This window comes from Arachis hypogaea, chromosome 11 (genome assembly GCF_003086295.3).
Source record: "Arachis hypogaea cultivar Tifrunner chromosome 11, arahy.Tifrunner.gnm2.J5K5, whole genome shotgun sequence".
In the NCBI taxonomy this organism is placed as follows: domain Eukaryota; kingdom Viridiplantae; phylum Streptophyta; class Magnoliopsida; order Fabales; family Fabaceae; genus Arachis; species Arachis hypogaea.
In genome coordinates, this window is record NC_092046.1 from 142868393 (window position 1) to 142883169 (window position 14777).

At 32.3% G+C, this 14777-nt stretch overlaps 1 protein-coding gene and 2 non-coding genes across 3 annotated transcripts; 1 reads left to right on the plus strand and 2 right to left on the minus strand.

The window, feature by feature from the left end:
- Positions 1–4714: 4714 nt before the first annotated feature.
- LOC112723180 (uncharacterized) lies at positions 4715–10632 on the plus strand. The gene is made up of 15 exons (XM_025774441.3): positions 4715–5193; positions 5300–5494; positions 5578–5652; positions 5766–5933; positions 6166–6329; positions 6516–6731; positions 7136–7262; positions 7412–7600; positions 7910–8151; positions 8566–8685; positions 9168–9393; positions 9473–9532; positions 9641–9814; positions 9899–10008; positions 10139–10632. The coding sequence occupies exons 1-15, from the start codon at positions 5011–5013 to the stop codon at positions 10302–10304; spliced, it is 2415 nt and encodes an 804-aa protein (XP_025630226.1). The 5' UTR covers positions 4715–5010; the 3' UTR covers positions 10305–10632.
- Positions 10633–14211: 3579 nt separating this feature from the next.
- LOC112725761 (small nucleolar RNA snoR118) lies at positions 14212–14301 on the minus strand. Its single transcript, XR_003164846.1, has one exon. It is a non-coding gene; the product is annotated as a small nucleolar RNA snoR118 (small nucleolar RNA).
- A 107-nt stretch (positions 14302–14408) lies between these two features.
- On the minus strand, positions 14409–14482 carry LOC112725741 (small nucleolar RNA R66). The gene has a single exon (XR_003164828.1). It is a non-coding gene; the product is annotated as a small nucleolar RNA R66 (small nucleolar RNA).
- Positions 14483–14777: the final 295 nt, after the last annotated feature.

Below are 14777 nucleotides of genomic sequence, written 5' to 3' on the forward strand. Positions count from 1 at the left end.
TATCACTCAATCATTAATTTAATTTTTTTTAATTAGTAATTTAATAATATATTTTATCTTATATTTTTAAACAATGATGACTAAATGATGGTTAAAAACAATAAATTTTGATGGTTTTTTAATATTTTTTAATTTTTAATTTTAAATCTAAAATGTCAAGTGAAATTCGCACCTTTTCAATTCACATTAACACCAATTTAGGGGTAAAAAGTAAAAATAGGCGTATGTCATGTAATGTAATTGTTTAGTGTCAGTAGTTTGTTATAGGCTTGACTTGTTAGTTGTTATTGAGTCTGACTTGGTTTAAAAGTTTGTTAAAAGGTTTGGTATTTTTTTTAATTAAAATTATATATATGTAATATGTCAAATTTAATATCTACAAAAATTTTAAAATATATAAAAGTATTTATAATAAAATATAATAATTTTAAATTATCTAATAACTTTGATAATGATAAAAAATTATTTATATATTTATTTATATTTTAATAAATTTAAACAATTCTGACAGATTAACAAGACTAATTAATGAATTTAGGTCTCGTCTACTAACATATTAAGACTTTTATAATAGCGTGAGTTTAGAACTATTTTATAAGAGATGAAGACTAAATCAAATATTGACTAAATTGTAGGTTCTTGATAGATTGCCATATCTATTTCCACCCTTAGACACCATGAACAATCAATGAATATTTGCATGACGCTGCAGACGTGCATGTCCATGTAAATGTGAAATAAAGACAAATGAAGAAGAGTTTAATATTCACTCACTTAGATATTTTGATTTGAAAATTTTAATTAATTCACCTTATTATTTTAACTTAGGTTTAGCTATAATGTATTCTATGAGTGCAAGTTAAGGTTGCTAATATTAGAAAATTTTAAATAACTTATTTTAATAAATATACAATAAATGTATTAAAATTTTAAATTTTATATTTTTTATAAATAATTTTTAATTGATAATTTTATCATGTGCTCTTAAAATATATGTTAATTAGATTTTTTTAACTTACATACGTATATAATATAGAAAGAGTTTCAAGTGTACCGAAAACACCAGTGTTTTAACTGTTGATCTGAATTATAAAAAATATATATAATATATATTAATTGAAATCAACGATTAAAGCAACTGAAATACCGGTATTTTCGATACACTTGAAATTTTCCTATAATATAAGCTTCTGGTATATGTTAAGTAATATATACAATTAAACTCTTTCTAGCAATAAAAGATGGATAAATCACATAAACAAACGGAATAGGTTCCAATTTTACATGAATATCCTAAATGCAATAAGCTTATATGCATGTCTCGTTTTGGCTATAAAATTATATAAATTGAAACAATTTAATTCGATTTACATTGACTCCATATAAATCGAATCCATATGATTCGAATTAGCTAGTGTAACAACAAATCAATGTAAATCGAATCCATTAAGTTCGATTTACTAAGGAAAAACGTTACGTATATTAAATCGAAACAACTTGTTTCGATTTACAACATTTGATAGACCACAGTAAATCGAATCAAACTAGTACAGACATGCAGTTTGATTAAATTGAATTTATTTAATTCGCTTTACTAGGGAGTATGTACTAAATAAATAGGATCAGAACGTGGAGTGTTCAATAGAGTGGAATTCACAATGGCTAATGAAGATAGTTTTTTAGTTCTATTGCACTACAGAGAGACGATTTTGAAAAAAATGCGAGAGAATAAAATTTACTGATAAGAATTTGTTGAGTGTCTTTATCAAACCTTCTACGAATTTTGTTGAGTTTTAAAATACTATACTCTAGAAATTAGGGCTGCATGGAATGAAACAGGTAGAAAAGTTTTTTATAAAATTCCGACTTCTGTTGTTTGAGATGGGTGAAGTACAACTCCTTTGTAATAGACAGTGATGATGATTTAGAAATTTTATTTCACTGTCATCGTCAATTTTTCGAATTGAGAACCCATGAACTATTGGCCTTGGAGATGTGGTCTCTAGTTCAGTAGAATCGAATCAGAATCATCAATTAGTGGCAATGGCAGCAGCCTCTAGTTTGACCCCTGTTGTTGTGTCTTCATCTGTGCCTGTAATGGCATCTGCGACAATTTTGGTGGCATCTCCATCTTTTGCAACTGATCTAAATCGCGATGACAATGGAGAAATAGGTGATAATATGAATACTCTTATTATGATCCCAGTTTCCGAAGAGGTTGTCATCTCGATTTCTGAGAAGTTGGAGAACTAGATGCCATGAAAGATGTACTGTGGATTAACGATGATGTGGATCCCACCATGATTGATGATGGTAGCGATAATAATATAGGGAGGAGTATTTCCGTTGGAGCTGGTAGAGCATCAAGCTCGGAATGAGACTTTTCGACTTTAGACTTAGAGACCATGAGACTGCAGGGGTTCCCGAATGTAGAATTCAGATTTGGGGCCAGAAATTCATAGGATACAGCAGATCTTGCTGAGTTTTAACTTGGTCAGTAGTTTCAAAATAAAGCAAAAATCATTTTATGTGTGAAGATTTATATTCACAATGAGATTGAGTACAAAGTGCCAGAATCGGAACATGTCAAATACTATGAAAATAAAGTATAAGGAGTTTGAAAACAGTTGCTGACGGTTGATTCGAATCACTTTTTGCCAGCATAAGGGTATTTAGAAGATCAGACGGTATAACAGACCTCATACATATCTTGCCATGTCGATCTCCAGTGATCACAGAAAGCTTGATTATCATGTGATATCTGCTTTCATCCTTTCTATGATTAGAGCTGATGCGGCTGTGTCTATCAAGGTACTACAGAATGTGACAAAGGCACATTTTGGATTTAGATCGACTTACATGAGGGTTTGGTTGGCTAAGCAAAGGCCGTTGCGCAGATTTATGGGAATTGGGAAGATGCCTACAATAAGTTGCCAAGATAGGTACTAAGTATGCTGCCAGGTAGTATTGCAGTACTGAAAACGTCCTATGCGACTTGGAGGCCAGGTTAACTAGTCATCAGGGTATTTACATTGACTTTTTTGTCGTTCCCACCGTGCATCAAGGCATTCAAGTATTATAAGCCATTAGTTAGCATTGATGGGACTCACTTGTTGCGTAACTTTTCTCTCTTGGGTAAGGTTTGCGAGTGGAGGAGGTTGTGAAATATAATTCAATATAATTGAATTCGAATTATATATATAGAGAAACTACTAGTAAATCGAATCTATTACATTCGATTTACTTTAGCATCACATTTTCTATAAATTGAAACTACTCAATTCGATTTATCATGGGCATAGTTATCAGAACCGAACCGGTGATCGAACCGGTCAGGTTACTGGGTCACTGGATTACTGGTTCAACCGGTGGGCCACTGGTCGAACCGGTCAACCCGGTATAATTAAATAATTATATAAAATTTAATTATTTTTTATTATAACTTTATAAGTACTTTTATTTTGTTTTTAAATTTTAATATTTTATTAATTAGTTTATATTTATTTTATTATTATGTTATTATAGGTAAAAACTCACATACAATTGTTTTCATGTGAAGTTGATATTTAAGAATCGTTAGATGATTTGACAAGTTTGACTAAATATCATCTAACGATTTTCAACTATCAACTTCATATGAAAACAACTGCATGTGAGTCTTTACCTATTATTATATAATTTATTAAAAAAATGATATTAATAAATATCATATAATCATGAAAAGAAAAAATAAATAGTGATTAATAAAAAAAATTTATTTATCTTCTTTTTAATTTGTATATATTTAATAAAATTTATAGTTAAATAAAATATAATTGATTTAAAAATAAGTGATTTTATAATGAAAATAAATTGAATATAAATAAAATAAAAAAATGCTATATGTATTATAATTTGTGTATAATTTAATAAAAAGCACTGCAGTTGAGTGGTACAATCTTCCATGTTATATTCAAAATCGCAGGGGTTCGAACCCTATGTTTGTCATTTTGGAAAAATTTCCAAAATTCCCAATCCTTGACACTTGGCAAGACATGGAGTATATGGAGCACGGTGGAACGCAGGAGCGCCGACGCGTCATAGGTTTCCCTCAACTGTGACCCGAGCGGTTTGAGTTCGAACCGGACCGGTTTTCACCGGTTTATTTCGGATTTAATCGGTTCGTTCCGGTTCTTTACCTTAAACGGTCTTCAACTTGGACCGGACCGATATTGGGTTCGGTTCACCGGTTTTTACAACTATGATCATGGATTATAAATCGAAGCATCTTGATTCGATTTACCATGGCCTACTTCACTAAAACGGATTTTTACAGTAAATCGAAACTACTGAATTCGATTTACCATGCACCTACTAATTTGAATCTAATTAATTTGATTTATATTGAACGAGTATAAATTGTATCAATTAAATTCGATTTATATAAATATGCAAACAAGATATTTATATAATTTATTTATATTTAGAATATTCATGTAAAATTGAAACTATTCGGTTTGTTGATGTGATTTACCCTTAAAATACAGTAATATATTCGTCACATTGCTTGAATTAAATTTATGCAGTTTTCTTTCCTTATTATTTGTTTGGTTGGCAAGTTAGTCAAAAATAAAAACAGAAAAATGTTTCTTTTGATGATCCAATGGGCCATGCGCATGGTTCTCGACTTCTCGTCACCTTTGGTAAGGGCCGCATTAGCTTGGTCTAGACCATTAGGACATTATCGGTATTATAATAGTTGAATGGGGTCATTCTAAAGAAAGAAAAATAGAACTCAAGACTCCGAGAGGGAATGTTGTACGGTACCGGCGGTGGACTTGCTTCTTGAGTTGTTGCCTCAAGTCTCAACGACGACCTAACCAAACGTCCAAACCACACACACAGAGTGAGCTTCTTTTTGTTGTGTTCTCTCACTCTAACTTTAACAAGCTCCAGTGTTTGTTGCTGTAAGCACCAATTTCCATTTCCATGTATGAATTATAATTTGATCTGAGCTTTGCTTACTATCCCATGGTGCTTCCTCGGATCCTCCTCCTATTCGCCCTGCTGAGTCATCATCTGACTCAGTCCGACTCGGCACCACAAGCCTTCAAGAGAGGTACCGGCCACCCTCAGTGGCACCACGGCGCCTTCCACGACGTCCGCGATTCCGTCCGATCCGATGTTCGCCGCATGCTCCATTCCAGAGCCGAGGTCACCTCCTTCTCTTCTCCTCATTTCCAATTTCAATTCCAATTCGATTTCCACTCCTAGACCTAAGTTTGATTTTGTTTGTATACTGTTGTTGTGGTTCGTGTAGGTTCCGTTTCAGGTTCCGTTGGAAGTGAATGTGGTTCTCATCGGTTTGAGTGGAGATGGAGGATATAGATACACTATCGACATTCATAATTTGGAGCAATTTCTGAGAACGAGTTTCCCCTCTCACAGACCCTCTTGTCTCGAGACTGGGGAGCTTCTTGATATTGAGCATCATTTGGTCTATAATGCATTTCCTGTAAGCTAACCTTCACTCTGCCTCATACTCTTACTATTTTTTTTTTTGCGTGCTCTCTTATTAATGCTAGCTTTTAACTATAGGCTGGGCAGCCTGAATTGATAGCACTTGAGAAAGCTCTGAAAGAGGCTATGATTCCTGCAGGAAAAGCTAGAGAGGTAACTGATCCTTTACTTGCCACTTTCTGCCGTTTCGCATGGTTTTATGAAATTTTTATCTGTACTATTTATTTTTCAATAGAGATGGTTCTAAAATTTGTTTCTACTTCCAGAGTGAATTTGGAAGGGAGGTACCTCTATTTGAAGTTGAAGCAACATCCGTGGAGCCAATATTTCAAAAGCTGTACTCCTATATATTTGACATGGATAGTGGGGGATCTTCGGTCATAGATATGGACAGACCGGTGCCAAATGCCATATTTGTTGTGAACTTTGATAAGGTATAATCAATATTCACTACCTTTTGCAAAAAGAAGAATGCAAGCTTTGTAGGTTGTAACATGTGAAGTAATAGAAAAGTTTATTTTTCCCTAGCTAACTACCAATGATCTAATTATGAACAAATGAATGCTTAAGTTCTTCATATTTCCTTCTTGTTCAGTATTTATGTTCCACTACATTGTGGAAGTTAAATTTAATTTTATTCAATTGCTAATTTAAAATATATTGAAGGTGAGAATGGATCCTAGGAATAAAGAAATGGATCTTGATAGTTTAATGTATGGCAAACTTCCGGAGCTTAATGATGAAGATATGAAAAAACAAGAAGGTGATTATATTTATCGTTATCGCTATGATGGTGGGGGAGCAACTCAAGTTTGGTTGGGGTCTGGAAGGTATGTACAAGTAACCTTGTTTACTGTTGAACTTCAGGTTCCCCTCCCAAAGTGTGTTTTTATTAGCCATGGAGGTTTTTACCGGCATAAACTGGTTGCAGTGCATGTTTATATCCTAAAAGTAATCATGGTAACTGATGTATGTATGCTAGAATGACCCTTTTTTGTGTGTGTTTGTGTGTTCAGATTTGTAGTGATCGACCTTTCAGCAGGCCCATGCACTTACGGTAAGATTGAAGCTGAAGAGGGAAGTGTCAGTTCTAGAACTCTGCCAAGATTACGAAATGTGATTCGACCAGGTGGTATGACCACAGTTTATCAATCCAGCAATGATATCTTTCTCGGGCAGCTTGCTTCTTTGATATCAACCACAGTGGAGCATGTTATAGCACCTGATGTAAGGTATTTGTGGTATCATGTAAGCATATAACAAGAAGTAAGAAATCACCTAATAAGTCAAGTTGGCTACTGCCATCCATTGGACCCTATAGCAAACCAATTTCAGCAAAGCCCTTTAGAATAAGACCTTCTAGAATTATATGATCTAAAAATTTTCTTATGTTTTCCTCTACTACTTTTAATTGCAGTATCTTCCATTTGACTAACATTTTCCTGAGCCAAGTCTTGTTACTTGACCAAACCTGTAATTTCAGTTTTCCCTTCATTTCTCCTAGGGATACATTGTTACCAGTTTCAGCTTTTCTTTGACTACCTTCAGAATACTTTTAAGAGCACTTGAAATGAATATTTAATTGACTTATGTATATTATTCTACAATCTCATCATGTTCTTATTGATATATTCAGGTTTGAAACTGTTGATCTTACTTCAAGATTGCTTATACCAATAATTGTCTTGCAAAATCATAATCGGTACAACATTATGGAAAGGGGCCATAATTACAGTATTAACATTGATGCAATTGAGGCAGAGGTTTGTTATTTCATTTTCTTCCAAGTGGACTACTAATTTTGGTTATCATGGATTTTGGAGAAGTGCCTGCTGCTGTTCTCTAGAACTGAGATTTAGTTCAGCTAGGCAGGATCAGCATGTGATTATTTTATACTTTTCCTTGGTTTCAGGTGAAGAAAATGCTCCATGATGGTCAAGAAGCAGTAGTTATTGGAGGTGTACATTCACTACATCGCCATGAGAAGCTTGCAATTGCTGTTTCAAAAGCTATGCGCGGCCATTCCCTGCAGGAAACTAAGAATGATGGTCGTTTCCATGTTCATACAAAGACTTACCTGGATGGTGCACTTTTAAAAGAAGTGGGTCCTGAATAGTTTTTTTAATCTGTCATTGTTAATTTACTCATTATCTTATCGGCAACATGGTCACTTCCTTTTGTGGGGTAATTACTTGAGAGGTCTCTACATATGTTTAGGTTTTGAACAATGAATACGCGTTGCACCTTCTTTGACTAAATAGAGAACATTGAGTGCTTAGGAGATGCACTATTGCTCAGTTATTTTGTAGCCTAAATGATCTTCTGAGGAACTTGCAGGATTCATTATTCAAATAATTAAATATGTATCCATCTTGAAAGATGCTAAATGAAACTTTCTGCTGATGTGCAGGAGATGGAACGCTCTGCTGATGTGCTTGCTGCTGGATTGCTTGAAGTGGCTGACCCATCTCTATCAAGTAAATATTTCCTTCGCCAAAATTGGATGGATGAATCTGAAGTGTCTACGGATTCTATTCTTAAGCATAAACCTCTCTGGGCTTCCTATGACTCAAAATATAGCAAGAAAAGGAAGAAGAAAGTAAAGAAACTCGGGGATCTGCAACCAACTTATGGAACCCGAGTAATTCCTGTGTGCGTGTACACCATTCTTTCTTGCATAAATGCATGTTATTGTCTATATTTATTAATAGGTCTACAGACACAACACAAGTTTAAATTATCACCTTTATCTATTTCCAACTGCTCTCTTATTACTAATTAAACTTTGATCCTTGGGATTTTTCATGAACAAGACAATGTTGGTAAATTGGCAGCCAGTTATTAACTATAGGTTTTATGAAGTTGGCTTTCCTAGACTTCATTTTGGTTTGCAAATTGAATGGAATATATGAATATCCTGAAAATGTCAAGAATGACTGGCCTAGTAAAAAGGGAAATAGTCAAGGATGGGGTTTCAGGAGCTCTATTATTTATTTGCTTAACCGAGTCACAGTTGTTATATATTGACTGCCTTTTCTTCTTTCTTTCTTTCTTTCTTTTGGTTAGCTTTGTGCTATCATTGGCAGACGTGGATCGAGACCTTATGATGGATGATGAAAGTATGGTATGGACAAGCAATGATGTTGTAATTGTGCTTGAGCATCAAAATGATAAGATCCCTTTAAGGTGAGTGAATATGATATGTGGATTTCTGTACTTGAAGTTGGAGATATATACTAACTATCTGGACATTTTAGAAGATAGGAGAAAGGGATAAATTGTCACCTTAATATATTATTTGTAATCTTGTGAAACCATCTGATGTTTCTATGTACAACTTCTAACCCTTTTTCCCTTGGGTTTCCTTGTGTCAATTTAAATACCAGTGATAATGTAAGATGGTTTCTGCTGTCTTAAAATAAATTGTCAATTTTAACTTTGTTATTTAATGTTTAAGTTTATCTTCTGCGAAGATATATTGCTCATCCATTGTGATTTAATTTTTAAAACAATATCTAACTGAATAAGTTTCTGAGAATGGAACAGCGTATGCACTGCTCTTAAGAGTCATAAAATCTACTTCAATCTCCAGTTTTATTTACCCTGGTCTTCCAATTATTGGTTGTCTTGCGAAACTTCACATCACTTTTCATTGTCTTGTTTGACAGTTATGTTTCGGAGACCCAGAAAAGGCATGCTCTTCCATCTCAGGCACAACGGCATATACTTGCTGGCCTTGCCTCAGTTGTGGGTGGTTTAAGTGCCCCATATGAGAAGGCCTCTCATGTACATGAAAGACCTGTTGTGAATTGGCTTTGGGCTGCTGGTTGTCATCCCTTTGGACCATTCTCAAATACATCTCGCATCAGTCAAATGCTCCATGATGTTGCCTTAGTAAATGCTCTCTTCATGTGCCATATTGAGTTTTATTTGCTAAGAACTATTCTCTAATTGGATTTTTATTCTTTAACAGAGGAACTCAATATATGCTCGTGTGGATTCTGTACTCCGTAGAATTCGGGAGACATCAGAGGTATTCATGCTTTCATTTGATTTTATCAATCAAAATTTATTCATGCTTCATTTAAATTATATAAATACAAGTGCTTGATTTATATAAATCCATGTCAATTCCGTACAGACTGTCCAAGCTTTTGCAGCAGAGTATCTGAAAACTCCCCTTGGTGAACCAGTGAAGGGAAAGAAGGAGAAATCAACCACTGAACTATGGTTGGAGAAGTTCTACAAGAAAACAACAAATTTGCCAGAACCCTTTCCTCATGAATTAGTTGATCGCTTGGAAAAATATCTCGATGTAAGCTAAACTTTGATTGCAGTTCTTGACCTGACTTATGGTCGTTTTTATGAACATTGTTTTTTGTTTATATGCATCTACCAGGGCCTTGAGGAACAGCTTGTTGATATGTCTTCATTGTTATATGATCATCGACTACAAGATGCCTTCTTGAACAGTTCAGATATTCTGCAGAGTACCATGTTCACCCAACAGTAAGTTAACCTGTATTTCTTTTATGCTGAGAAAAAAGACATATATGATGCTTAATTTTATTTCGTAGTGTTTACCTTTTTATAAATAAAATGGTGCTATTGTAATAAATACTTATAATTGTGATTGCAGATATGTTGACCATGTTCTGGCCTCTGAGAAGGATAATATGAGATGTTGCAAAATTGAGTACAAGTATCCCGTGCACTCTTCTCAAACTTACATCTATGGGGGAATACTTATTGCTGGGTTCTTTGTGTACTTTGTTGTAATTTTCTTCTCATCTCCAGTGCGGTGACATATGTTAGATTTTGACCCCAACAAGAACCGATAACCAGGCCTTATCACATTTTGGTAGAGCTTATGGTTGCCATACCAAATCGAATATATGCAACAATTTTGAATGCGTCAGTGCAGCACAAATTACAGCAACGTTGACTAGATTTTATGTATTTGGCATAAAAGTTGCCAGGAGGGTCTTCAGCTTTCTATTTGCTTAATTAACTGAAGAAAATCTCATGTACACTTTGTAGTCTCTTGGGGCGGGGATGAATGCTTTCAGTAGATGCGATTAAATGGATAACAATTGCAAATTCAATGGGTGAAATTGACTTTGGCCATAACAATTTTGTTGTGTCTAGAAGAATATTTGTTGAAGTCGCTTGTTTCTTGGCAACATGCATTGTCTTAAACGCTTCAGGACCATACTTGAGTTTAAGGCATTTCACAGAATTCAAAGTTATTCACAAAATATTAGTATTAACGATTTTTTTTTTAAATTTCATTTTTCACTCTTAACTTTTTTGGGTGTACAAGTAAAGTATATTTAAGTATTAAGAAAAATTTACACAGCACAGGGAAATTTTTAAGCACACAACATAGCCAAAGCTTAATATCTAACTTGTACTATACGAAAAGGAGATTGGTAAACGGCAAAACCTTAAAATACAGTAGGCTAGGATGTATTCATCGTCCGAATTTTCCCATCCTCGTTTCCGCCCCGTTTTTCATTGTAGGGAAATATTGCTCTTCATTTCCATTCTCCACAAGGCCCCATTCCTTGTGAGGACCACTTTCTCCATCTATCTTATAATTCTAACTAATTATTAATTTTTCATGTGAATAAAACTGCAAGTATTCATCCTATATAAAAACAGCAAGATTTTATACAAAATGTCTAAATAACAAGATAGTAACTTCTTTCGAAATGATGCAGTAAGGGGACGCAACAGCGAGCCAAAAGAGAGAGCAGTGGACGAGGTGGGAGACGCGGCAACAGAGAGAAAAATGGGCACGACAACAGAGTTACGGAAAGGGACGCCGCAAATAGAGAGCACGACGGGATGAAGGTGATTGCACCGTAAGGTGTGACGATGCAGTGAGAAGGGAGAGTGACCACAGAGTGGCTGCAGAGAGGTTGGATGGAGTATGGACAGCGTTAGGAATCTCTGAATTGAAGAAGGATTATGCAAACGGGGACCAGGAGTTTTAGGTCACGACGCGATGAAGGTGATGGCACCGTGAGGTGTGATGATGCTGCAGAGAGGTTGGATGGAGTATGGACAGCGTTAGGGATCTCTGAATTGAAGAAGGATTATGCAAATGAGGATTAAGAGTTTTAGGTTTCTATATAGGTGAGTTCTGTAGTGCCTAAATTGCCTAACTTCCCTTTTAAAGTAAAAAATAAAATATTTTTTTGTGAAAAAAATGTTTAAAATAAAAGTAAATCATGTACAATTTATTAAATATTATTTATTTATCTTTTTTAGTAACTTAAAGTACAAAGTAATAGGCACCATATCATTTACCTTCTATATATATATATATATATATGTGTGTGTGAAATGACTAAAAAACATATATGAGAAATAAACTATTAAAAACAATTCAGTAAATTTATGAATTTCAGGGATCAGCGGAAACGGAGTAGAGATCCCCGCTCGGGTCTCCGCGCCTGCCTCAGGAGAATTTTGTTCCCATTCCATCTTTGCGAAAAAATTCTCCACAGTCAGATCCCATTCGAGACAGTCCCTAGGGATCCCCACGTCTCAGGAGATTTGTCATCCCTATTAATCTATTATACACTTAGTGTGTGTTTGGATTATAGTTTACAAACGAGAGTTTGAATAAAATTGATTTTGCAAACTTGATTTTGATGAAAAGTAAGTTTGTGTTAAAGTGATTTATGTTTGGCAATCTTTGCATCAAAATGAATTATAGTAAAATAAATGTTGTTTGGATTATACTACTCAAAATCACTTTTAGATAAAAAATTACTAAAATAGACACCAACTTAAATAATTTTTGTATATTATCTTATCATTTTAATTTAGATAATTGGATAGATCTTATTAATTAATTCTATAATAAAATTAATATTTATGCACTAAAATAAAAATAATATATAAAAATTGGCAAAATATATTTTTAATTAAAACTAATAAAATATAAATTTTAGAGAGTACTAAGAATAATTAAAAAAATTAAATATTTATCTTGGTAGTAATTGAAATAAATCAAAAAAAATTTTATGATATTTTTTATATAGTATATTTTTAGTACTCTTAGTACTCTTTTTTAGTATGTTATAATTTATTATTATTATTATTATTATTTACAATTAATTTTTTGTTTAATTTGCTTTACCTAATAGAATCAATAAATCATATTATAAAAAAATAATACAAACAATACAAAATATTACAATTATAAAAGTGTATAATATCAAATAAATAATTAATAAAAAATAAAAATAATAAATAATAAAAAAAGAGAGTTCATGTAAACAAAAATAATAAGAATTCCATAAATAATATAATAACATGCATAAAGGATAAAGTTGGTAAAAAGTAAATAAAGATGGAGTATTGATGGCTAGAAGACCGTTGATGAAACGCAAAAGCTTAAAATTGTAACTTCTTGAAAACCATGGTTTTGAAAGCAAAATCACTTCTGCCTTCATGAATAAAAAATTTGCCAAACCAAAAATTGAAACTTTCAAAAAGGTTAAACATGCTTCTTCTCTTGTAACGTGTTTGCCAAACACACCCTTAATAGTTAAGTCTTTTAAATCTAACTTGTTTCTAAAATATTTTTTCTTAATAAAAGTAATTTAATTTTTAAATATTTATATAAAAATATTTTTTTATTTAACAATTATATTTAAATATAATAATATAAAAATATTTTTTATATTTATTATATAAAAATATTTTTTTATTTAACAATTATATTTAAATATAATAATATAAAAATATTTTTTATATTTATTATATTAAAAATATTTTTTTATATCAAAAAATTTAAAAAATATATAAATTATAACTCCTACAAAAAAATTTTTTAATGTTTTTATTTTTATTATTAAAATTTTACTAAATACAATTTAGAAAATATTTTTTGAGAAAGTATAGGAGCCAATAGAATATTTGTACAATGTGTATAAGAAAGGTCAAGAGTTTGATCTTTGGTGAATCCCAAAATCAGCTTATGCTTTTGAGATTGGATAGTATAGATGATGTTCATTTTTTAACTCAATAACTTATTATACACATTGTACAAATATTCTATTAGCTCCCTAGTATAACTCATATCTTTTTATACTGACAAAATCTTTTATTAACAATTTAACAACACTTACATAAACTTATTATATGCACATAAAAATTCAATCACTAAATTACTTATTATAAATTTATATATAAATACATATATTATTTAACTCAATTTTAATATATATTATTTATAACATATAATTATATATTCTATACAGACGATAAATCTTTAAAATATACACTTAATATGGTTAAAAGTACTTTTATCTCCTTCCTCTTTTCTGGTTAGACATTACCCTTTGATAAGTTTAAACTCTTACGAGGCTTAACACTTAAAATAAGATTGAATTAGTTATGATTAATTCTTTAGATTCTTTTAATTTCATAATTTGTGTCATTTATTTTGTACATGAAGGTTTATTATGAATTAATTCTGGTGAAAAGAAAAAAAAAATGTCCAATCTCTTTTCATTTCTCAATCTGTCCAATTTCAAGTTCTATTATTTTTATAATTAGAAGGCTTGAATGTAAAGCTTAAATTGCATATTTCTGTTTTTGGTCAACAATCAAACAAACACTATCCAAAGACTTTAACTTCGTGAATTAATGAAGATATAAAAACAATTGTAGGAATTAGGAAAATGAATGAAGAAATCAGACATAGCTTTCTAGGCTAGCAATGTGCATCAAATTAAGCAGTATATTTACTGCTCAGAGCCCAGTGCTTATTTCATCATTTAAATACATTCGTATTATTCTCTTCGGCAAAATACATTTGACCAAAAAGAAAGAAAGAACAAAATAAATTAAATGGGAAGGGGAAAAAACCCTAGTAAGGGTTGAACTTGATCCTCAGCGAATATGCTTATAGCTGTCATCAAATTTTAAAATCAGGTCTCAAAGATTCCATGCCATCATAGGATCCGAACAATTCTTAATAAAAAAAACCCAAGCAATTAATCCAAGCAACAGAAAAGGAAAATCATTTTAAAAACAAAAGAAAAAAGGAAATTTTGAGGTGTAATGATTTTGCAGCTGTATAATTCACTGCGCCTGGGGCCAAAACAAAGGCGAAGCGACTCAACTTCGCTGCGGTAGATCTATGCCTCTTTTCTATCATTGATGAGGAAATAACCCATAATCCATGGCCCTTGAATAATAGGCATCTCAAGAGGCAAATGATACCAATAAATATAGAGAAATTTTGAAACAAAGAT